Genomic DNA, 22,801 nt, shown 5'->3' with positions numbered 1-22,801 from the left:
TCTGTTTGTTTCAGCCTCAGTCTAGGTGTGCAAGAGTGTGAAGTTGGATCGACTGACATAGTCAACAGTGACTGTGAGTCTGTCCAGTCTCAGGATAGGCCCGGCAGTGCTGCTGCTCAGGGGTCACAGGTCAACCAGCAACACATCCCTGACCCTTTACAGTCTACATCCGTGACACCCACACCTTCCCCCACCCAACCCACCAGCCACTGGACCACACTGACAGCAACACAACCACCCTCACCCCACCAGCCCCAGAACCACAGTACTACACCTTCACCCCACCAGCCCCAGAACCACAGTGCTACATATTCACCCCACCAGCCCCAGAACCACAGTGCTACACCTTCACCCCACCAGCCCCAGAACCACAGTGCTACACCTTCACCCCACCAGCCCCAGAACCACAGTGCTACATCTTCACCCCACCAGCCCCAGAACCACAGTGCTACACCTTCACCCTACCAGCCCCAGAACCACAGTGCTAGATCTTCACCCCACCAGCCCCAGAACCACAGTGCTACACCTTCACCCTACCAGCCCCAGAACCACAGTGCTACACCTTCACCCCACCAGCCCCAGAACCACAGTGCTACATCTTCACCTCACCAGCCCCAGAACCACAGTGCTACACCTTCACCCCACCAGCCCCAGAACCACAGTGCTACATCTTCACCCCACCAGCCCCAGAACCACAGTGCTACATCTTCACCTCACCAGCCCCAGAACCACAGTACTACACCTTCACCCCACCAGCCCCAGAACCACAGTGCTACATTTTCACCCTCAACTACAACCAGCCAGCCCAGCAACCACTGCCACCCTGCTACACCCACTCAGACACCCACTGAGAAAGCTAGCCTAACTGGTCCAAAGACCACCCTTCCTACAGAGACTGCTATACTGCCTCCTGTTGCCCAGCCCCAGTTCCAGTCCCCCAACCCTGTACCTGGAGCATGTCCACTCAGGAAACTGACCGCAGAGGTCCCTAAATCCAGTTCCACCCCCACCTCACCCCCTTCCTCCCCCCAGCCTCCCATCAGCAGTCTGGAGGGGTCCCCCTCCTCAGAGCCTCCGGTGCCCGGCTTTGCCACCCTGGGCCGGAGGTTGATGCTGGTCACTGAGCCACCAGGACCCCTGCAGCACTACCCTGGCATGGAGGGCAGCACCAGCGGGCACTCTCCAGCCCCTGAGGTACACACCACCCCCACATTCCCCACCTCTGCCACCGGCTGCTATCCCCAATCTGTCCCACATGTGCCATATTCGAGCTACATTGCTGTCACCATCCCCCAGCGCCCACTCCCAGAGAAACGGGGTCAGTCTGCCCAGCTAGGGTCACCTAATTGCGGGGTGAGGACCCTGAGGCCAACCCCCTCACAGCACCATGTCACCTTCTCTCCAACGGTGGGGGAGATGGCGCCCCCTGCTGGCCAAGGAGAGGGAGTGCTATCTCTGGAGAGTGAGATGGCAGGCAGAGTCAATGTTACGTTTGTCCAGGACAACTCACGCTTCTGGTACAAGCCTGGCATCTCCAGGGACCAAGGTAACTTCAGTTACTCTTTTACTTTTCATAAAGGAAGCAGACTGTTATGCAATATGCATGAAACATTTTTTAATGTTTATTTTCTCTATTCCTGTAGCCATAGCTGCACTGAAGGAGAGAGAACCAGGGGCCTTTCTTATCCGGGACAGCAACTCCTTCCAAGGAGCCTATGGCCTGGCTCTGAAAGTGGCCACCCCGCCCGCTAACCTCAACAACCACAGCAGCAAAGGTATGACTCAACGACTGCCCCTTGCCTACATCTCAACCACCTAGATTTATTCGACACAAAGCACTTCAATTTCTGCTAGCTAGTAATGTCCTCCCTGTAACACACACACACAGTGGTCGATCCATTGGAGCAGCTGGTGCGACACTTCCTGATTGAGACGGGCCCCCGTGGAGTGAATATCAAAGGGTGTCAGAATGAGCCCCATTTTGGTGAGCTGTTCATAAAGAATCGTATGCTCTCAGTTTTGGGATACATTGTTAGTTTTCAGTTATTTCAAGTGATATGTTCTATAGTTGCTCTGCCCAATGGAGAATTTAGTCTAAGTGTGTGTGTGTGTGTGTGTGTGTGTGTGTGTGTGTGTGTGTGTGTGTGTGTGTGTGTGTTCCACAGGGAGTTTGTCTGCGTTAGTATACCAGCACTCCATCACTCCCATCTCTCTGCCCTGTTCCCTACGGATCCCAGAGAAAGGTCAGCAGCAACATCCCATTATGGACTGTAATGAGTTAGCCTACTGAAACTCAACATCCCAACATCCCATTATGGACTGTACTGAGTTAGCCTAGTGAAACTCAACATCCCAACATCCCATTATAGGCTGTAATGAGTTAGCCTACTGAAACTCAACATCCCAACATCCCATTATGGACTGTAATGAGTTAGCCTACTGAAACTCAACATCCCAACATCCCATTATGGACTGTACTGAGTTAGCCTACTGAAACTCAACATCCCAACATCCCATTATGGGCTGTAATGAGTTAGCCTACTGAAACTCAACATCCCATTATGGGCTGTAATGAGTTAGACTACTGAAACTCAACATCCCAACAACCCATTATGGACTGTAATGAGTTAGCCTACTGAAACTCAACATCCCAACATCCCATTATGGGCTGTAATGAGTTAGCCTACTGAAACTCAACATCCCAACATCCCATTATGGACTGTAATGAGTTAGCCTACTGAAACTCAACATCCCAACAACCCATTATGGACTGTAATGAGTTAGCCTACTGAAACTCAACATCCCATTATGGGCTGTAATGATTTAGCCTACTGAAACTCAACATCCCATTATGGACTGTAATGAGTTAGCCTACTGAAACTCAACATCCCATTATGGGCTGTAATGAGTTAGCCTACTGAAACTCAACATCCCATTATGGACTGTAATGAGTTAGCCTACTGAAACTCAACATCCCAACATCCCATTATGGGCTGTAATGAGTTAGCCTACGGAAACTCAACATCCCAACAACCCATTATGGGCTGTAATGAGTTAGCCTACTGAAACTCAACATCCCAACATCCCATTATGGGCTGTAATGAGTTAGCCTACGGAAACTCAACATCCCAACAACCCATTATGGGCTGTAATGAGTTAGCCTACTGAAACTCAACATCCCAACATCCCATTATGGACTGTAATGAGTTAGCCTACTGAAACTCAACATCCCATTATGGACTGTAATGAGTTAGCCTACTGAAACTCAACATCCCAACAACCCATTATGGACTGTAATGAGTTAGCCTACTGAAACTTAACATCCCATTATGGGCTGTAATGAGTTAGCCTACTGAAACTCAACATCCCAACATCCCATTATGGACTGTAATGAGTTAGCCTACTGAAACTCAACATCCCATTATGGACTGTAATGAGTTAGCCTACTGAAACTCAACATCCCAACAACCCATTATGGACTGTAATGAGTTAGCCTACTGAAACTCAACATCCCATTATGGGCTGTAATGAGTTAGCCTACTGAAACTCAACATCCCATTATGGACTGTAATGAGTTAGCCTACTGAAACTCAACATCCCATTATGGGCTGTAATGAGTTAGCCTACTGAAACTCAACATCCCATTATGGACTGTAATGAGTTAGGCTACTGAAACTCAACATCCCATTATGGGCTGTAATGAGTTAGCCTACTGAAACTCAACATCCCAACAACCCATTATGGACTGTAATGAGTTAGCCTACTGAAACTCAACATCCCATTATGGACTGTAATGAGTTAGCCTACTGAAGAACCAGTCCACACCTAAGTAAAATAAGCAGTTTTATAGCCATTGATGCTAAGTACCCTCTCACAATCAAATCACGAGACAATTTGTGCTGAAAATGCAAATAATGACTGACTTCTGGCCTGGTGGGAACATTTCCAGCCATGCCCTCCAGATGGAGACAGAGTATATATTGACCCAGATGCCTTTTCCTCTTGTTTACATCTCCGTGTTGTAGATCCCATTGGAGAAATGCAGGAGCTGCAGTCGACTGCCAGTAACATGAGCACAGCTTCAGACCTGCTCAAACAGGGTGCAGGTGAGTTCCATGAATCAGTTATCATAATGTTCAATCACAAATGGCTGCATTCCTGCTGTTGTTGGTGAGAGACCCTAAAGTGATCCCCATAGTTACATCCCTGTTTGTCTGAGTGGTAACTGTCCCGCCCCACCCCCTCTCTTCTCCAGCCTGTAATGTGCTTTACCTGAACTCTGTGGAGACTGAGTCACTGACCGGACCCCAGGCCATCTCCAGGGCAACCGGAGCCACCCTGGCACAGAACCCCCAGCCAGCGGCCACAGTGGTCCACTTCAAAGTGTCCTCACAGGGCATCACACTGACCGACAGCCAGCGCAGGTAACATGACCACTGACCAGTTCATATGGCCTAAATGTCTGAGGCCTATCACCCATGTTCAGTATATCATTAGCAATAAGTAAAGAAAATTGGAATAAAGGTTTGCATGGATGTATTGTGGTAGATTAGTGAAGATGGTTGGGATATTTTATTTATTTTATTTCACCTTTATATCAATGGTCACACTGTCTGTCTGTCTGTCTGTCTGTCTGTCTGTCTGTCTGTCTGTCTGTCTGTCTGTCTGTCTGTCTGTCTGTCTGTCTGTCTGTCTGTCTGTCTGTCTGTCTGTCTGTCTGTCTGTCTGTCTGTCTGTCTGTCTGTCTGTCTGTCTGTAGGGTGTTCTTCAGGAGACACTACCCAGTGAACAGTGTGACGTTCAGCAGCATCGACCCCCAGGACAGGAGGTGGGCACTGGAGCCAGCCAGCACAGAACACAACCTAATCACAACCATGGTCAACCCAGATATGACAGATAGGCTGTAGATCCCACTGAAGACTGAGATGTTATTGAAACCAGTGCCAGGCAGTATCACATCAGTACTATATCCTCAATGTAATGGAAACATTCTGACCACACAGTATTACATTAGTACTATATCCTCAATGTAATGGAAACATTCTGACCACACAGTATTACACCAGTACTATATCCTCAATGTAATGGAAACATTCTGACCACACAGTATTACATTAGTACTATATCCTAATGGAAACATTCTGACCACACAGTATTACATCAGTACTATATCCTCAATGTAATGGAAACATTCTGACCACACAGTATTACATCAGTACTATATCCTCAATGTAATGGAAACATTCTGACCACACAGTATTACATCAGTACTATATCCTCAATGTAATGGAAACATTCTGACCACACAGTGTATCTAAACCATCCATTTAAATAAGAGAATACAGGAATTTCAATCATCACCATATTTCATTCATCTTGCTGTAAACCTGTGCATGGATATATATGTGTCTGTGTGTGTGTGTGTGTGTGTGTGTGTGTGTGTGTGTGTGTGTGTGTGTGTGTGTGTGTGTGTGTGTGTGTGTGTGTGTGTGTGCGTGCGTGCGTGCGTGCGTGCGTGCGTGCGTGCGTGCGTGCGTGCGTGCGTGCGAGATGGAGAGAGTGTGTGGTATGTATATGACTGGGTATTGCAGGCCTTGGCTGTGACTGCAGCTGTACCTATGCCTCTGTGCTTGTTTGAGAGCTCTGTCTGTCTCTTTGCTTCAGGTGGACTAACTCAGACAGCACAACTTCTAAGTAAGTGCTCTACGTGTCTGAAAATGTTGGTTTTGGAGCATGATCTGTCTGCACTTAATGTGTGTTGACAATGTTTGATTACCTGCATGGCATCTTATTGCTTCTGTGCCTTGGCCGTCATCCTGGTAAATATCTGTTGATCATGCTCACAGTCTCAAATTCATGTTCACAAATATCTATGCTCACAGTTTCTGTTTAATGCCAATTTATGACATTTGTGGGGTTTGATGATTAAAAAAAATATTGTATTTTAGCTTAGGAGATATTATGCTAACCTGATCCACCATCCTGAACGCTGGTCTCATTTCGTTTCACTTCACTGAATCTGAGAGGGCGAAACAGAATGGAAGCTTGTGAGATCAGGATGGTTGAACAAGGCTAATATTATCCCTCCAGGTTGTACCTTCTACTTCCGTAACTGTAATTACCGGGCCCATACTTTAGTCTCACCCTGTTTCCTTCTCAAGAGTTGATCACAGAGGTCTCAGTCGTCATATCAAACCAGTAAGAATGGGCATCACTTTGTCTGAGTACGTGTGTATTTCTCCCCCTTCTATCTCTTTCCTTTCCCCTCTCTCTCTCTCCTCCTCCTCCTGTTCAATAGGGTGTTTGGGTTTGTAGCCAAGAAGCCAGGCAGCATGGCAGAGAACGTGTGTCATCTGTTTGCAGAGCTCGACCCGGAGCAGCCTGCCTCAGCCATCGTCAACTTCATCAACAAGGTGATGTTAGGGCCACAGCGCAGGTAGAGAGACAGAAAAGGACCAAGCCAAGGACCTGTCACCGCAGCAACACTGTCACAACTCCTAAAGAGAGTCAGGAGGCTACAGAAATGCTTTACAGACCCACAAAGCACCAGTGGTGGTGGCATCTTCTCAAAGACTGAGTTTTGACCCCAAAAGGTCAACATTTTAAACATGACTGCCATTTCGAATTATAATCAAAATGTAATCGTTGTTTATATTCTAATGTCTATAATGCCGCCCTTTATAGTTGCCTTCAAGTTACCTAAAGCTTTGTTGTCACTTGTTAGTCAGTAATCTAAGGTATCAATAAGTAGTCTAGCCTACCAAAGATCTTGCCTCAACCCTGTCACTCTCCCTTTGACAATCATAAGTGTAAGTCAAACAAAATGTAGAAGATGATTTAGTCCTACAGTAGGATACAGTAGGATACAGTAGACTGACTACATTAGGCTACAGTAGGATACAGTAGGCTACAGTAGACTGACTACATTAGGCTACAGAAGGCTACATTAGACTACAGTAGATTACAGTAGACTGACTACATTAGGCTACAGTAAGATACAGTAGGCTACAGTAGACTGACTACATTAGGCTACAGTAGGATACAGTAGGCTACAGTAGACTGACTACATTAGGCTACAGAAGGCTACATTAGACTACAGTAGATTACAGTAGACTGACTACATTAGGCTACAGTAGGATACAGTAGGCTACAGTAGACTGACTACATTAGGCTACAGTAGGATACAGTAGGCTACAGTAGACTGACTACATTAGGCTACAGAAGGCTACATTAGACTACAGTAGATTACAGTAGACTGACTACATTAGGCTACAGTAGACTACAGTAGGCTAAATAAGGCTACAGTAGTCTACTCTGGACTGACTACATTAAGCTACAGTAGACTACATTAGACTACAGCAGGGTATGTTAAGCTACAGTAGACTACAGTAGACTACATTAGACTTCATTAGGCTACAGTAGATTACAGTAGACTACATTAGGCTACCGCAGGGTATGTTAGGCTACAGTAGACTACAGTAGACTACATTAGGCTACAGTAGATTACAGTAGACTACAATAGGCTACAGTAGATTACAGTAGACTACATTAGGCTACAGTAGACTGACTACATTAGGCTACAGTAGACTACATTAGGCTACAGTAGATTACAGTAGGCTACATTAGGCTACAGTAGACTGACTACATTAGGCTACAGCAGGGTATGTTAGGCTACAGTAGATTACAGTAGACTACAGTAAACTGCAGTAGATTACAGCAGACTACAGTAGGCTGCATTAGACTGACTACATTAGGCTACAGTAGACTACATTAGGCTACAGTAGATTACAGTAGACTACATTAGGCTACAGCAGGGTATGTTATGCTACAGTAGAAAGTAAAAGTGAGAAACGCCTATTTGTAATGTGCAAGCGACAGAGTGTATGTGGTTAGGGTATCAATGTATGTGGAGGCTAGGGGCTAGGGCACAGATATGGTAATGTGGTGGAGGCTAGGGGTTAGGGCACAGATATGGTAATGTGGTGGAGGCTAGGGGCTAGGGCACAGATATGGTAATGTAGTGGAGGCTGGGGCTAGGGCACAGATATGGTAATGTGTGGAGGCTAGGGGATAGGGCACAGATATGGTAATACAGTGGAGGCTAGGGCTTAGGGCACAGATATGGTAATGTATGTGAAGGCTAGGGGCTAGGGCACAGATATGGTAATGTGGTGGAGGCTGGGGCTAGGGCACAGATATGGTAATGTGTGGAGGCTAGGGCACAGATATGGTAATACAGTGGAGGCTAGGGCTTAGGGCACAGATATGGTAATGTGGTGGAGGCTAGGGCTTAGGGCACAGATATGGTAATACAGTGGAGACTAGGGCTTAGGGCACATATATGGTAATGTATGTGGAGGCTGGGGCTAGGGCACAGATATGGTAATGTGGTGGAGGCTAGGGCACAGATATGGTAATGTGGTGGAGGCTAGGGCACAGATATGGTAATGTATGTGGAGGCTAGGGCACAGATATGGTAATGTATGTGCAGGCTAGGGGCTAGGGCACAGATATGGTAATGCAGTGGAGGCTAGGGAACCGATATGGTAATGTGGTGGAGGCTAGGGCACAGATATGGTAATGTGTGGAGGCTAGGGGTTAGGGCACAGATATGGTAATGTGGTGGAGGCTAGGGCACAGATATGGTAATGTGGTGGAGGCTAGGGCACAGATATGGTAATGTATGTGCAGGCTAGGGGCTAGGGCACAGATATGGTAATGCAGTGGAGGCTAGGGCACCGATATGGTAATGTGGTGGAGGCTAGGGCACAGATATGGTAATGTGGTGGAGACTAGGGGCTAGGGCACAGATATGGTAATGTGGTGGAGGCTAGGGCACAGATATGGTAATGTATGTGGAGGCTAGGGGCTAGGGCACAGATATGGTAATGTAGTGGAGGCAAGGGGCTAGGGCACAGATATGGTAATATAGTGGAGGCTGGGGGCTAGGGCACAGATATGGTAATGTGGTGGAGGCTAGGGGCTAGGGCACAGATATGGTAATATGTAGAGGCTAGGGGCCAGGGCACAGATATGGTAATGTATGTGGAGGCTAGGGGCTAGGGCACAGATATGGTAATGTGGTGGAGGCTAGGGGCTAGGGCACAGATATGGTAATGTGGTGGAGGCTAGGGCACAGATATGGTAATGTATGTGGAGGCTAGGGCACAGATATGGTAATGTATGTGCAGGCTAGGGGCTAGGGCACAGATATGGTAATGCAGTGGAGGCTAGGGCACCGATATGGTAATGTGGTGGAGGCTAGGGCACAGATATGGTAATGTGTGGAGGCTAGGAGTTAGGGCACAGATATGGTAATGTGGTGGAGGCTAGGGCACAGATATGGTAATGTGGTGGAGGCTAGGGCACAGATATGGTAATGTATGTGCAGGCTAGGGGCTAGGGCACAGATATGGTAATGCAGTGGAGGCTAGGGCACCGATATGGTAATGTGGTGGAGGCTAGGGCACAGATATGGTAATGTGGTGGAGACTAGGGGCTAGGGCACAGATATGGTAATGTGGTGGAGGCTAGGGCACAGATATGGTAATGTATGTGGAGGCTAGGGGCTAGGGCACAGATATGGTAATGTAGTGGAGGCAAGGGGCTAGGGCACAGATATGGTAATATAGTGGAGGCTGGGGGCTAGGGCACAGATATGGTAATGTGGTGGAGGCTAGGGGCTAGGGCACAGATATGGTAATATGTAGAGGCTAGGGGCTAGGGCACAGATATGGTAATGTATGTGGAGGCTAGGGGCTAGGGCACAGATATGGTAATGTGGTGGAGGCTAGGGACTAGGGCACAGATATGGTAATATGTAGAGGCTAGGGGTTAGGGTACAGATATGGTAATGTATGTGGAGGCTAGGGCACAGATATGGTAAGTATGTGGAGGCTAGAGGTATGGGTACAGATATGGTAATGTGTGTGGAGGCTAGGGGCTAGGGCACAGATATGGTAATATAGTGGAGGCTGGGGGCTAGGGCACGATTATGGTAATGTGTGTAGGCTAGGGCACAGATATGGTAATACAGTGGAGGCTAGGGCTTAGGGCACAGATATGGTAATGTGGTGGAGGCTAGGGCTTAGGGCACAGATATGGTAATGTGTGGAGGCTAGGGGCTAGGGCACAACAGATGTGGTAATAGAGTGGAGGCTAGGGCTTAGGGCACAGATATGGTAATGTGTGGAGGCTAGGGGCTAGGGCACAACAGATATGGTAATACAGTGGAGGCTAGGGCTTAGGGCACAGATATGGTAATGTGTGGAGGCTAGGGGACAACAGATATGGTAATACAGTGGAGGCTAGGGCTTAGGGCACAGATATGGTAATGTGTGAAGGCTTGGGGTTAGGGCACAGATATGGCAAGTCCCAGAGATTATGGGGTATTATGTTTAGTTCACATGTACGTTCTTATGAATTGTGCCCTAGAAACGCTTGCAGTAACCAAGGACAACCAAGGAACAAGGGTGTGCCACACAACTGTCCTCCCCAGTGTATTGTATAACCATGGATTCTTCTGTCAAGCGCTATACACAATAATAATATCGCTGCAAATAGTCCTGTAGTTCTATTATACACATATATTATGGGTAAATTATCTAACCTATGGTGCAAATAATATTCCTTATATTGTATATTATTGAGAAATATATTCAAACATTAAAAACAAGACAAGGATGAGGTCCTGTCTTTGCCTCAACGTAATGCTCACATATCTTTTTACCTGTATGACTTTATGTACAAACACAAATCAGAGAGGTGTCTAAGGTCCTATGTATTTAACCAAAGACAAAGCACTCCTGTATTAAGATGTAACCCTTCATATTTTTAAGCTTCATGTGTTTGTATTGTTAGTTTTAAGACAGGAAGACTACTTTGTATAACAGTGGTAATATATTGTGGTCTGTTTTCTTATTGATCTTTATATGTAGTAATATATTTTCTCACATGCAGCTAGGAAAGTGAATGTCAAAAGGAAACATTCATAAGGAAAATAATCTGTTATATGCTATTTTTTTAAGAAAGCTATGTACAAATGAATATAATAAAACAAAAGTTGTGGTACCAAATCTGATTTCTGCTCATTGGATTTACTATCTCTAGGTTTCTAAACTGTACTCAAGAATTTAAAGCCTTGTGTATTTTGCTTAGAAACATGCACTTTTCAAGAGCAAGAATAAGGACTGAAAACAAAAACGTCACAGAGGCAACACACAGACATGTTCTCATTAAAAAAGTAACCATCTTTATTAGTTGACCATTCCCTTATTCTTTTTTTCTCCCCATTTGAGAATTTTGGCATTTCAAAAATACATACATTTCCTCGTTTTTTTTTGTTACACCTCACCATCTGTTTTCACCTTTCTCCATTGTAGCCTGGTCTCAGATCTGGTTGTGCTCGTCAAGTCATTGCTGTCACTGTCAAGCCAAACATGTTTTGCATGACAATGAGTGACGGGAAGTTAGCATGATAGCACAAACAGATTGGCACTCAGGCGGTCTCCATTGTCCTTTAGTGCAATAACCCTGTTCAAACACAATCCAAAAGATCTAACCAGCAGAGCTAAATTAAACAAGACAATCCGCTAACTTGGAAATACCACACAAGCTTATCGCTTTTTAACGCTCTCGAAATATCAAACCGCAAAAACCAAATTTCAAGTAATTTCATCAGCTTAATTATAAATTCTATGACAACAAGAGGCTGTGCTTTGGAATGTAAACAACATTAAGAAGATACCCAACACAATAGGACAGTGAGTGAGTTAATGACGTTTTAGTCATGCTGACCTGGTTAATACTGCAGTGGCTGTCGTTAAAGAAAACTTTAGCAAGCCATTATGGAGTAATTAAGTCCAGGCTGGGCCTCCGGACAGAGGTCCATACACTGTGCTGTGTACTTGGCAAGACTATGCTTTTAGTATTACATTTTTAACAATCATGTCAACAACGTTGTACTTCAAACATGGTGAGTTGGATTTACCAGCTAATCATGCTCTAGCAAAACATTTGCAGTCCCCCCCCCACCACCCACCCATAATTAAGGGCCGTAAAATGTTCGATCCTATAGGAAAAAAACACAAACCTGCCTTTTTATGGACTTTACAATCATATATTACTACTCTTGTTTAATCTTGTACTGGTATAAATGCTTAGTAAATCAGTGGGAAACACCCAAACAGAGTGTCATAATTTATATTAGTACCTGCTGACAGTAACTCTCCCTTATTAAAAAGCAGAAAATAAATCAGAGATACATATCAAACAATAGCCCTATGTACCATTTTTAAGGTGCAAACAAATTGTCTTAGGCACATCCCTCGACTAGTCCTGTCAAGTCCCAGATATAAATAGCAGGGAGCAAATCTCCCTTCTTGCGCAATAAAATATCAGTCACTTCATACATTCCTACTATGCCAAGTCCCTGAAATCATAGGACCCACACCAAAGGACACTTAAATGTGAGCGGACGCTCTCAATGTCACAAATGCAAGGACTAGCACAGCAGGATACGCAGTCATAATTCAGTAGTAACACCGGTAACTGTGCTCAAGCAAAGGATAACTAATTCCCTCCTAAAGTCAAGATTGTTGCGGCTTCAACAGGATGTAAATTAGTCATGCCTTGAATTTCAGCCAAATGCACAACAGCTAAATATAATTTACAGAAGAGCTGGTGTTTGTTGCATTTATGAAGGCAAGTGATCAAACTTAATGATCCTGAAGTCAAAACAAATGCTTGGACTGAAATGATTGGGAATATTCCTTGGTTCGTGTGGCCTGGCTCCCAGCATCTTGGTCCCTCTGTCCCTGCCTGCTGGACTCTTGGCCTCACCACTGGCTGGTGGTGATTTAAGTGGTGGGGTAGGGAGAGAGGGTTACTGCCACAGTCGGCGTGGGGGCTGGTGAACAGTGGAGTTTGAACCACAGTCAATGTAGCGATAAGCTTCCAGGGTATTCTGGGCCGTGCGCATCATGTAGGAGGTTTTCACAGATGTCCTGGGAACGAAGAACACAGTTATGAGTAAAAACATTGAAATATCATAAAGACAAAATGGCAAGAGGTAGAGATGGAAGTGATACGGTTTCACAATAAGGAGGTAGGATATACTTACTGCATGATAACCAAGATATTGTGAACCTTGATGCTTGCCATGGTGCAGAAGGCACTGGAGGGTGGAAAGAGTGGTTAGAACCTCTTCACAATCACAAATATAACTTTACCCCTACCTACATGTGCAAATTACCACAACTAACCTGTACCCCACACATTGACTCAGTACCGGTACCCCCTGTATATAGCCTCGTTGTGATACTTTTTTTTACTTTTGTTTATTTAGTAAATATTTTCTTATTGTTGGTTAATTAAAAACTTATTTGGGATCGGTGTCCCGTCCACGGGATGTACGAGCTAATGTGATTAGGATGAGGTAAGTAACAAGAACATTTCCCAGGACAGACATATCTGATATGGGCAGAAAGCTTAAATTCTTGTTAATCTAACTGCACTGTCCAATTTACAATAGCTATTACAGTGAAAGAATACCATGCTATTACTTGAGGAGTGCATAATTTTGAACATGAAGTTATTAATAAACAAATTACGCACATTTGGGCAGTCTTGATACAACATTTTGAACAGAAATAAAATGGTTCATTGGATCAGTCTAAAAATGTGCACATACACTGCTGCCATCTAGTGGACAAAATCTAAATTGCACCTGGGCTGGAATAATACATCATGGCCTTTCTCTTGCATTTCAAAGATGTTACAACAAAAATACAAAATAACGGTTGTTTTTTCTTTGTATTATCTCTTACCAGATCTAATTTGTTATATTCTCCTACATTCCTTTCACATTTCCACAAACTTTAAAGTGTTTCCTTTCAAATGGTACCAAGAACATGCATATCCTGAGCTACAGGCAGTTAGATTTGGGTAGGTCATTTTAGACAAAAAAAATTCAAAAGGGGTGGATCCTTAAGAGGTTTTAAGGGCTTGTAAGTAAGGTCTACACCGGTTGTATTCGGCGCATGTGACAAATAACATTTGATATATTAACAATTACGGGACTTGAAACAAAAACTAAATACAGGTCTTTAAAGGTCCCTTTAACTTACTAAACATAGGAGGTGCTTCCACTGATCTGAACGCTGACTGTGAAGTTCACCTGTAGCAAAAATAAAAATGTTTTAAAATAGTCAAGACCAGAAGTCAACTGAAATTTTGGCAGGAAATGCAAACAAGATGTATATTTGAAGCAAGTAACATATACAAGTCAATCATTAAACTACATGTAACATGGAGTGAATGTGTCCCAAGTGATGGTTCACTGCATGTAAGAATGCCGCAGGCCATACCTGTTTCTGGCTCAGGGGCTGGATGGTGATGACGTTATCAAGCTGCATGGTGCCTATGACTGTTTTCATATAGAGAACCTGGCAGCTTAGACTATCCACCATCACTGCGAAGAAGTTTGAGTTGGTGAAGTTCAAGGAGCTCTGACAAATAGGACCGGGGAAAATGAACAGTCAGCAGAACACACCATAAACAGCAGGCACAGTCAAATGACCATCTTATCTCCAACTAACAGAGTACATCTTCACGCGATTTACTGACTTACTGTCATATTCATGAGGACTTTAGTGTTGATGTGATCAAACTGCACGGTGACAGAGCGTATCCCATCATCCTCCACCATGACAGAGCGAGGAAAGAGGAAGAAAACCACCAGCGAGGAAGCCAGGAGACATAGCACCGCCGAGAGGACCACATACAGCTTCCTGTCAAACATAGCACTTCCTGTTTACTTTGGCAATCAATGTTACCCCCCAAAAAACTGTGAACCAACCAAAAATGACAGAATGTGATGGTTATGTACAGTTGAAGTCAGAAGTTTACATACACCTTGGCCAAATACATTTAAACTCAGTTTCACAATCTGACATTTAATCCTAGTAAAAATTCATTTTTTTAAGGTCAGTTAGGATCACCACTTTATTTTAAGAATGTGAAATGTCAGAATAAGAGTAGAGAGAATGATTTATTTCAGCTTTTATTTCACATTCCCAGTGGGTCAGAAGTTTACATACACTCAATTAGTATTTGGTAGCATTGCCTTCAAATTGTTTAACTTGGTTACTCAAAACTAGCCTTCCACAAGCTTCCCACAATAAATTGGGTGAATTTTGGCCCATTCCTCCTGATAGAGCTGGTGTAACCGAGTCAGGTTTGTATGCCTCCTTGCTCGCACAAGCTTTTTCAGTGCTGCCCACTAATTTTCTATAGGATTGAGGTCAGGGCTTTGTGATGGCCACTCCAATACCTTGACATTTTGTCACAACTTTGGAAGTATACTTGGGGTCATTGTCCATTTGGAAGACCCATTTGTGACCAAGCTTTAACTTCCTGACTGATGTCTTGAGATGTTGCTTCACTGGATATCCACATAATTTTCCTGCCTCATGATGCCATATATTTTGTGAAGTGCACCAGTCCCTCCTGCAGCAAAGCCACCTCCACAACATGATGCTGCCACCCCCGTGCTTCACGGTTGGGATGGTGCTTTCGGCTTGCAAGCCTCCCCCTTTTTCCTCCAAACATAACAATGGTCATTATGGCCAAACAGTTGTATTTTTGTTTCATCAGACCAGAGGACATTTCTCCAAAAAGTACGATCTTTGTCCCCACGTGCAGCTGCAAACCGTAGTGTGCCTTTTTTATGGCGGTTTTGGAGCAGTGGCTTCTTCCTTGCTGAGCGGCCTTTCAGGTTATGTCGATATAGGACTCGTTTTATAGTGGATATAGATACTTTTGTACCCGTTTCCTCCAGCATCTTCACAAGGTCCTTTGCTGTTGTTCTGGGATTGATTTGCACTTTTCGCACCAAAGCATGTTCATCTCTAGGAGACAGAACACGTCTCCTTCCTGAGCAGTATGACGGCTGCGTGGTCCCATGGTGTTTTTACTTGCATACTATTGTTTGTACAGATGAACGTGGTGCCTTCAGGCGTTTGGAAATTGCTCCCAAGAATGAACCAGACTTGTGAAGGTCTACAATTTGTTTTCTGAGGTCTTGGCCGATTTCCCTATTTTCCCTAAGTTTGAAGGTAGGCCTTGAAAATATCCACAAGTACAACTCCAATTGACTCAAATTATGTCAATTAGCCTATTAGAAGCTTCTAAAGCCATGACATCATTTTCTGGAATTTTCCAAGCTGTTTAAAGGCACAGTCAACTTAGTGTATGTAAACTTCTGACCCACTGGATTTGTGATACAGTGAATTATAAGTGAAATAATCTGTCTGTAAACAATTGTTGGAAAAATGACTTGTGTCATGCACAAAGTAGATGTCCTAACCAACTTGCCAAAACTATAGTTCGTTAACAAGAAATGTGTGGAGTGGTTGAAAAATGCGTTTTAATGACTCCAACCTAAGTGTATGAAAACTTCCGACTTCAACTGTATGTGACCAATCCAGATATAACCTGGTGAGAAAAAAGGGTTAGCTGTAAAACATACGTTCTCTGGGGCCGGAGTCTCTGGTCGTTGTAGGGAACCAGAGCCACAAGCTCATTGACCTGCTCTGAAGGACAATGACCACAGAAGAGGGACAAGTCAAATGGGAGAACACCATCATAATGATCCCTACCACATCAGTACAGCAATCATTGCCCAGCAGGACAGGAATCCAGACAGGAAATGCCTCACCTGAGGGGATGTGGCCAGTGCCTTGGCATGTTGGACAGGTAATACTGTCCCTGCCAGTAAACTCCACATAAGGGAACCGAGCAATGTCCTCCTGTCTGTCCAGTCCATCCAGCGAGTCATCATCATCATCATCCCCCGTCTGCCACCCTGTCCCAACCTCCGGGACGAGCAGAAGACTGCTGTCGCTTTCGCTTCGGGACCATTGAGTGCCCATGAGCTGGCTGGCAGATAATCAAGCCAGCCTTTTTTCAAAGGACAGACCCTAGAGTACAGCAAAAACAAAAGTTGTTGAGTAAAGGGCAGGACTTATTTAGGCTAATAATCAACGTTTGGCAATTGTATTTAAAATGATTAGCCTACTGCAGATGGGTTGCCTCCCACAATGTAAACAATGTTCCAGTTGCGTTGCCCTACAGTAGGTCTGGGATTTCCAGACTAGACAGACGTTGGCCAGTATGCCAGGCCTCAAAGCACATAATGTCCCAGGCACTAGTACTATACCCTATAGCACAGATATGGCAATCGGAATAAATGGCGTAGGGCGAGGCCTCTTAATGCCAAACGTGGAAGTATCTAGATAGGCATGAACAATGACCATAACATTTTTTTAAAAAACATAGCTATGAACACTATCACAATACAATAGCTAGCTAGCTACACATTGGTTAGTAAAGTATTATGTCCAACAACAACACAACTATCAGTTACTTAGTCGAATCAAAGCACAATAACAACAGCAAGCTTAGTGCCACTGCGGTCGAGAATGTTTGAGCTATCTTGCTAACGTTAGCGGTAAAGTTACGTAAGGTAAGTAGCTAGCTAACTTAGCTATCGAGCTTTTAGCTAGCAAGCAAAGTTAACTAGCCAGCTGTCAACGTTTACCAAGGTGCACAAACCTGCACTAGGCTTGCGTCTTCAGACATAATAGTTGTCTTACCTATATATATTTGGTTGACGATATTTCTAAGAACATTCAGGCAAGGCTATCAAGTCATTGATCGTGTTGTTTTGCCAGGAGCTCGTGACACTCACTTTGCGGTTCGTTCTTGTGCAGGGGTGTATTCATTCCGCAGATTATGTTGCAAAACATTTCTTAAACGGAAGCAAACTGAACTAAACGGGGCGGGAGCTACCTGAATTTGTCCAATGGTTTTAGTTACAAAACAAAACTTTTTGAAACAGTTTGAACTAATGTTTACACCCCGGCTGTTGATGGGCTTGCAATCTGCTTCATTCTAGTGGGCGCTTGAAAATCTTCTTAAAGATACAGTGCAAACCAGGATTAGTTTTTATTTTGGAAGAAGTTTGCGAAGTTTCCGTTTTGCACATCCCTACATAAAAATAAAATAATATTGAAATAAAGTAATGTACACAACCGGTCAAAGGTTTTAGAACACCTACTCATTCAAGGGTTTTTCTTTACTTTATTAAGAGCGTGCAAAGCTGTCATCAAGGCAAAGGGTGGCTATTTGAAGAATCTCAAATATATAATATATTTTTATCTGTTTAACACTTTTTTGGTTACTACATTATTCCAAATGTGTTATTTCATAGTTTTGATGTCTTCACTATTATTCTACAATGTAGAAAATAGTTAAAATAAAGAAAAACCCTTGAACGAGTAGGTGTGTCCAAACTTTTGACTGGTACTGTATATCACAGGAGGTTGGTGGCACCTTAACTTGGAGAACAGGCTCGTGGTAATGGCTGGAGTGGAATAAGTGGAATGGTATCAAATACATTCCATTTGTTCCCTTCTGGACATTATTGTGGGCTGTTCTCCCCTCAGCAGCCTCTTGTGATGTATATCCATAGACTAAATGTAGAGAGAAAGTGCATGATCCTTGGAAAATAAAGTATAGTAAAGACAACACATACAATATCCAACTAGTATTTACTGTTTTATTCAGACATTATAGTTAGAGTCATGTGGTACATCTTCAACATGTGTGTTGCATAAAGGCTTCACCATACTAGGTTTGGTTTGCTTCTTGCAGAACTCAGCTAGGCGAAGTGAACATCTGCGCTCTTATACTCCCTTAAAATACATTAGCTTGAAAAACGAAGAAAAAGCGGCATTACTGTTTGCCCGTCTTAAGACGACATAGCAACAAGTAAACTTCCTCAAAACACTGGGAAGCACAAGGTAAACCTTACTGTTTCAACTGGGAAACATGCTGTAAAAGCTTACCATATGCTTCCCAGTCGAAACAGTTTGTGCGAACTGTTTCCACTGTATGCTTTGCAATTTTGTGACATTTTTGTTCATTTTGGTGTTCGGCAGTGTTTTTTTCAGCTGTTGGCACACACATTTTTTTATCTTCAGGTTTGTCGAAGTTCAGTAGCCGAAGTCTACCCCCCTTCGCCGGTGATTGGCCAACAGTAGGAATACCTGAATGAAGCGCTTGTCTTTCAATGACAGACTAGTTTTCATGCAAATACTGCACCAACATCTTGGTTAGATGTAAAATTTTGCCACAAAGACCTCCTTGACAAAACGTTAAAATTAATTACATATTTCTTGAGTTGTCTTAATTCATACTATTTTGAGGAAGTGTACTGGCTACGGCATCTCAAGAGGGACAAACATTAACATTGCCATTTTTTTTCTCATTTGTCAAACAAAGGTATTTTAAGGGAATATGCCAGCACAGACTTCGCCTAGCCGAGTTCTGCTAGGAGCAAAACAAGCATGTGTATCCGGACACCTTAAGCTTTATAGTCCACTCCTCTTCATGCATATGTCATGTTCAGTTCCTGTGTTCTCAGTAAAGGGGCTGTGTCATCACCGAGGTGAAATGTTACTGGAAATGAGTGAAATTAAGAAAAGGATTTTCAACAGAATTCAGTTGGGGTGTGATGAATGCATGGCTGTATTGCTGTTCTTGTGGGGATTTCCCCACAAGAATAGGAAACAAACACAAATTTTGGGACATTTTGTTTGTCCCCACAAGGTCAAATGCTTTTTCTAGGGGGTTTAGGGTTAAGGTTAGAATTAGTGTTGGAATTAAGTTTAGGGTTAGGAGCTAGGGTTAGGGTTTTGGATTAAGGTTAGGGTTAGGGTTAAGGTTAGGGAAAAAGTACGGGTTAGGGTTAGGTTTAGAGGTTAGGGAAAATAGGATTTTGAATGGGACTGAATTGTGTGTCCAAACAAGGGGTAGCTGTACAAGACTGTGTGTGTGTGTGTGTAGGCCTACTGCTTCCTCACTCACATCTCCTGATGCACTGAGTCTCATCTGCAGCTCTGCATTCTCCCTCTGCAGAACTTTTTTTTTTTAAAGGAGATCTGCAATCTACAACCCATAGATGTTTTTAGTGATGTGCCCTGAAATCAAGACTGAATGATTTCACTGTACTCACAAATGTCTAGCTCTGGAACAGGTAACATTGGTACATATCTGCAGCTGGGTGTTTAGCCACAAAGCCAAAGACTTTGGGTGGGGTCGGGAGGACAGCACAGAAGGACACAGAGGAGAGGGGGCTGGGAACACAAGACAAAAGAGGGAAGTAAGAATGAGAGTGATAAAAAGCGAAAGGAAGATTATTGGAAGAGGGAGGATGGGGTAGTTGTATTACACAACACCATAGAAACACAGAAAAATGTAGTTACTTCTGTAAACCAAGTGTACATTTCTCCTTTTTAGACTTCATCATAATGAAGCAGTTTCATTTTCCCTTGGAGTTTAACCCTAAGCTCTCACCTTGGAGTTGGAGCCTAGGCTCTGACCTTGGAGTTGAACCCTAGGCTCTGACCTTGGAGTTGGAGCCTAAGCTCTGACCTTGGAGTTGAACCCTAGGCTCTGACCTTGGAGTAGGAGCCTCTTCCCTTGGAGTTGAACCCTAGGCTCTCACCTTGGAGTTGAACCCTAGGCTCTGACCTTGGAGTAGGAGCCTCTTCCCTTGGAGTTGAACCCTAGGCTCTTCCCTTGGAGTTGAACCCTAGGCTCTTCCCTTGGAGTTGAACCCTAGGCTCTGACCTTGGAGTTGGAGCCTAAGCTCTTCCTTTTGAGTTAGACCCTAGGCTATTCCTTTGGAGTTGGACCCTACGCAACTAAGCATTTAACGTTAGGCAGCGTCTTTTTTTGGTGCAGTCCTTGATTTCAACGTCCACGGACTTACCGGTCCGAAACAAATCTGAACCAATCACAGACATCCGATCCAGCCTATATTTGGTCCAAATATAGACGTTCCGATTTAGTCCAGTCCGGACCGGCCTTGATTTAGCCCAAACATAGACGTCTAGAATTGGTTCAGATTTCTATGTTTCACAAGTTTGGACAGCACAGTACAGTAGAGCACAGCCCGAGTACAGTACATTACAATACACAGTACAGTACAGGAAGAGTATAGTACAGTAGAGTCCAGTACAGTACAATGCAGTGGAGCACACTAGCCTACAGTAAAGAAAAGTGTACTATAATGTATCTTACTTTACTCTACTGTAATATACTCTACTCTAATGAACTCTACTGTAATGTACTCTACTGAAGTAAACTGTACTCTACTCTAATGAACTCTACTGTAATGTACTCTACTGAAGTAAACATTTACATTACATTTACATTTAAGTCATTTAGCAGACGCTCTTATCCAGAGCGACTTACAAATAAACTGTACTCTACTGTAATGTACTCTACTGTAATGTATTCTACTGTAATATACTCTACTGTAGTGAACTGTACGCTACTGTAATGTACTCTACTGAAGTAAACGGTACTCTAATGTAATGTACTACTGAAGTAAACTGTACTCTACTTAATTAACTATTCTGTACTGTAATGTACTGTCCTGTACTGTAGTATACTCTCCTGTGTTCTACTGTACAAAGCTGTACTGTACTGTGATGTTCAAACTTGTGAAACATAGCCTTTAACGTCTATGATTCGTTCAGATTTGGATCTGGTCCGCACCAACCAAATTGTACTTGTTTGGGGGCAGAGCTCATTAATACCCAGCATGCTTTGCAAGTGTTTGTTTTTAACGTTTACATTTTGGTCATTCAGCAGCCGCTCTCATCCAGTGACTTAGTCAGTGCATTCAACTAAGGATAGATAAATGACAACATATCACAATAATAGTGATAAAATAAAATACATCTCTAACCATTACTCAGAATGTTATTGTAGTTGAAGTGGTCTGTTGGTTTATTAGCTATGATGTATTACTTTGAACATCATTGCTGCCAGATTTTGAAAAAGCAAGCATAACTGCATGTGATAGATGGGAGTAATAATACATATTCTTTTTTCCTATTAAAATGTGTGAAAAAAAGTATAATTGTGTTGTAATGCAAATGTTGATAATTGAGAATGTTTAGCAGCTGAAATTTGGCCATAGAATCAATGACTGAAAAATACTTATTTACAATGTCTGCAAATGACATTTTTTTTTACATCCAGAAAATGTGTATTTTTACCTTTCAATCAGCACCTAAAATCCACAAGATGTTAATGTCAGGACAAGATTACTGTAATATGTATTTTCTATGTCATTTTGCGTACTGAGTAGACTCTCACCTTGGTTTTGTGCTCCAAAATGTCAATCCTGCTCATGGACAAAAACAAACACTTGCTCTTCTGCAGCTTTTCTGTCGACTCTGCGTCAGACATCTAATGGAGGGCAAAGGACAGGGCCTTGCTCAACCACTGAATATGAATATTTAAATCAATCTGATCTTTTGAAAAACTGTTAATTGAAACCATGTTAGACACTGATAAAATTGCTTCTTTCATGAGCCTTGAAAAATGTGAATCTATCTACAAAACCAAACAATCATACTAACAGTACTTCAATGCCACACTAGTCATCTGACATCTGAACAGCTTCATTCATATTTGCATGCCCTCAGGATGGACCACCTTAACACGCCCCAGCAACTTAGATCAAAAAAGCCAGTCAAGAGGCCAAGAACATTCACAAAATCAATCAAGATTTTTTTCCTCCCATCCTCAACAACAATACAGGGTTACTAATAGATGTATTACATTAGGAAAAATATTATGCACGCTGTTTTGAAGTCAGTTGTCATGTATAAAACCTCTAATAGTGTGCACTCTGCTTTCATTATTGTCAGAGATATCACTC

General features: G+C 43.4%; 2 protein-coding genes and 1 long non-coding RNA gene across 5 annotated transcripts in view; 2 read left to right on the top strand and 1 right to left on the bottom strand.

Annotated features, from left to right (window-relative positions):
• LOC115165413 (tensin-2) overlaps nt 1-7,013 on the top strand; it is a gene marked incomplete in the record, with an annotated part of 48,424 nt that extends 41,411 nt beyond the window's left edge. Inside the window, 9 exon segments of the mRNA XM_029718497.1 lie at nt 15-1,546; nt 1,644-1,775; nt 1,889-1,984; nt 2,166-2,243; nt 4,026-4,106; nt 4,256-4,424; nt 4,760-4,828; nt 5,665-5,694; nt 6,299-7,013. Of these exon segments, the coding sequence (XP_029574357.1) occupies nt 15-1,546; nt 1,644-1,775; nt 1,889-1,984; nt 2,166-2,243; nt 4,026-4,106; nt 4,256-4,424; nt 4,760-4,828; nt 5,665-5,694; nt 6,299-6,440 (2,329 nt within the window).
• A 176-nt stretch (nt 7,014-7,189) lies between these two features.
• On the top strand, nt 7,190-11,075 carry LOC115165412 (uncharacterized). Its single transcript, XR_003870169.1, has 2 exons — nt 7,190-7,957; nt 8,397-11,075. It is a non-coding gene; the product is annotated as an uncharacterized LOC115165412 (long non-coding RNA).
• A 151-nt stretch (nt 11,076-11,226) lies between these two features.
• LOC115165411 (transmembrane protein 106C) lies at nt 11,227-17,827 on the bottom strand. Of its 3 annotated transcripts, none has more exons than XM_029718494.1 (8): nt 17,655-17,793; nt 16,718-16,979; nt 16,529-16,592; nt 14,630-14,789; nt 14,367-14,507; nt 14,127-14,176; nt 13,121-13,174; nt 11,227-13,004 (listed from the first exon to the last, which is right to left on the bottom strand). In XM_029718494.1, exons 2-8 carry the CDS (start codon nt 16,929-16,931, stop codon nt 12,884-12,886), a joined length of 804 nt encoding a protein of 267 aa, XP_029574354.1. In that variant the 5' UTR covers nt 16,932-16,979; nt 17,655-17,793; the 3' UTR covers nt 11,227-12,883. The 3 variants fall into 3 exon arrangements, with proteins under 3 accessions (XP_029574354.1, XP_029574356.1, XP_029574355.1); XM_029718496.1 differs by having other exon boundaries at nt 12,861-13,004; nt 17,750-17,827; XM_029718495.1 differs by having other exon boundaries at nt 12,861-13,004; nt 17,614-17,790.
• Nucleotides 17,828-22,801: the final 4,974 nt, after the last annotated feature.

Source organism: Salmo trutta, chromosome 28 (assembly GCF_901001165.1).
Source record: "Salmo trutta chromosome 28, fSalTru1.1, whole genome shotgun sequence".
NCBI lineage: Eukaryota > Metazoa > Chordata > Actinopteri > Salmoniformes > Salmonidae > Salmo > Salmo trutta.
This window is presented reverse-complemented; position numbering and strand designations above follow the sequence as displayed.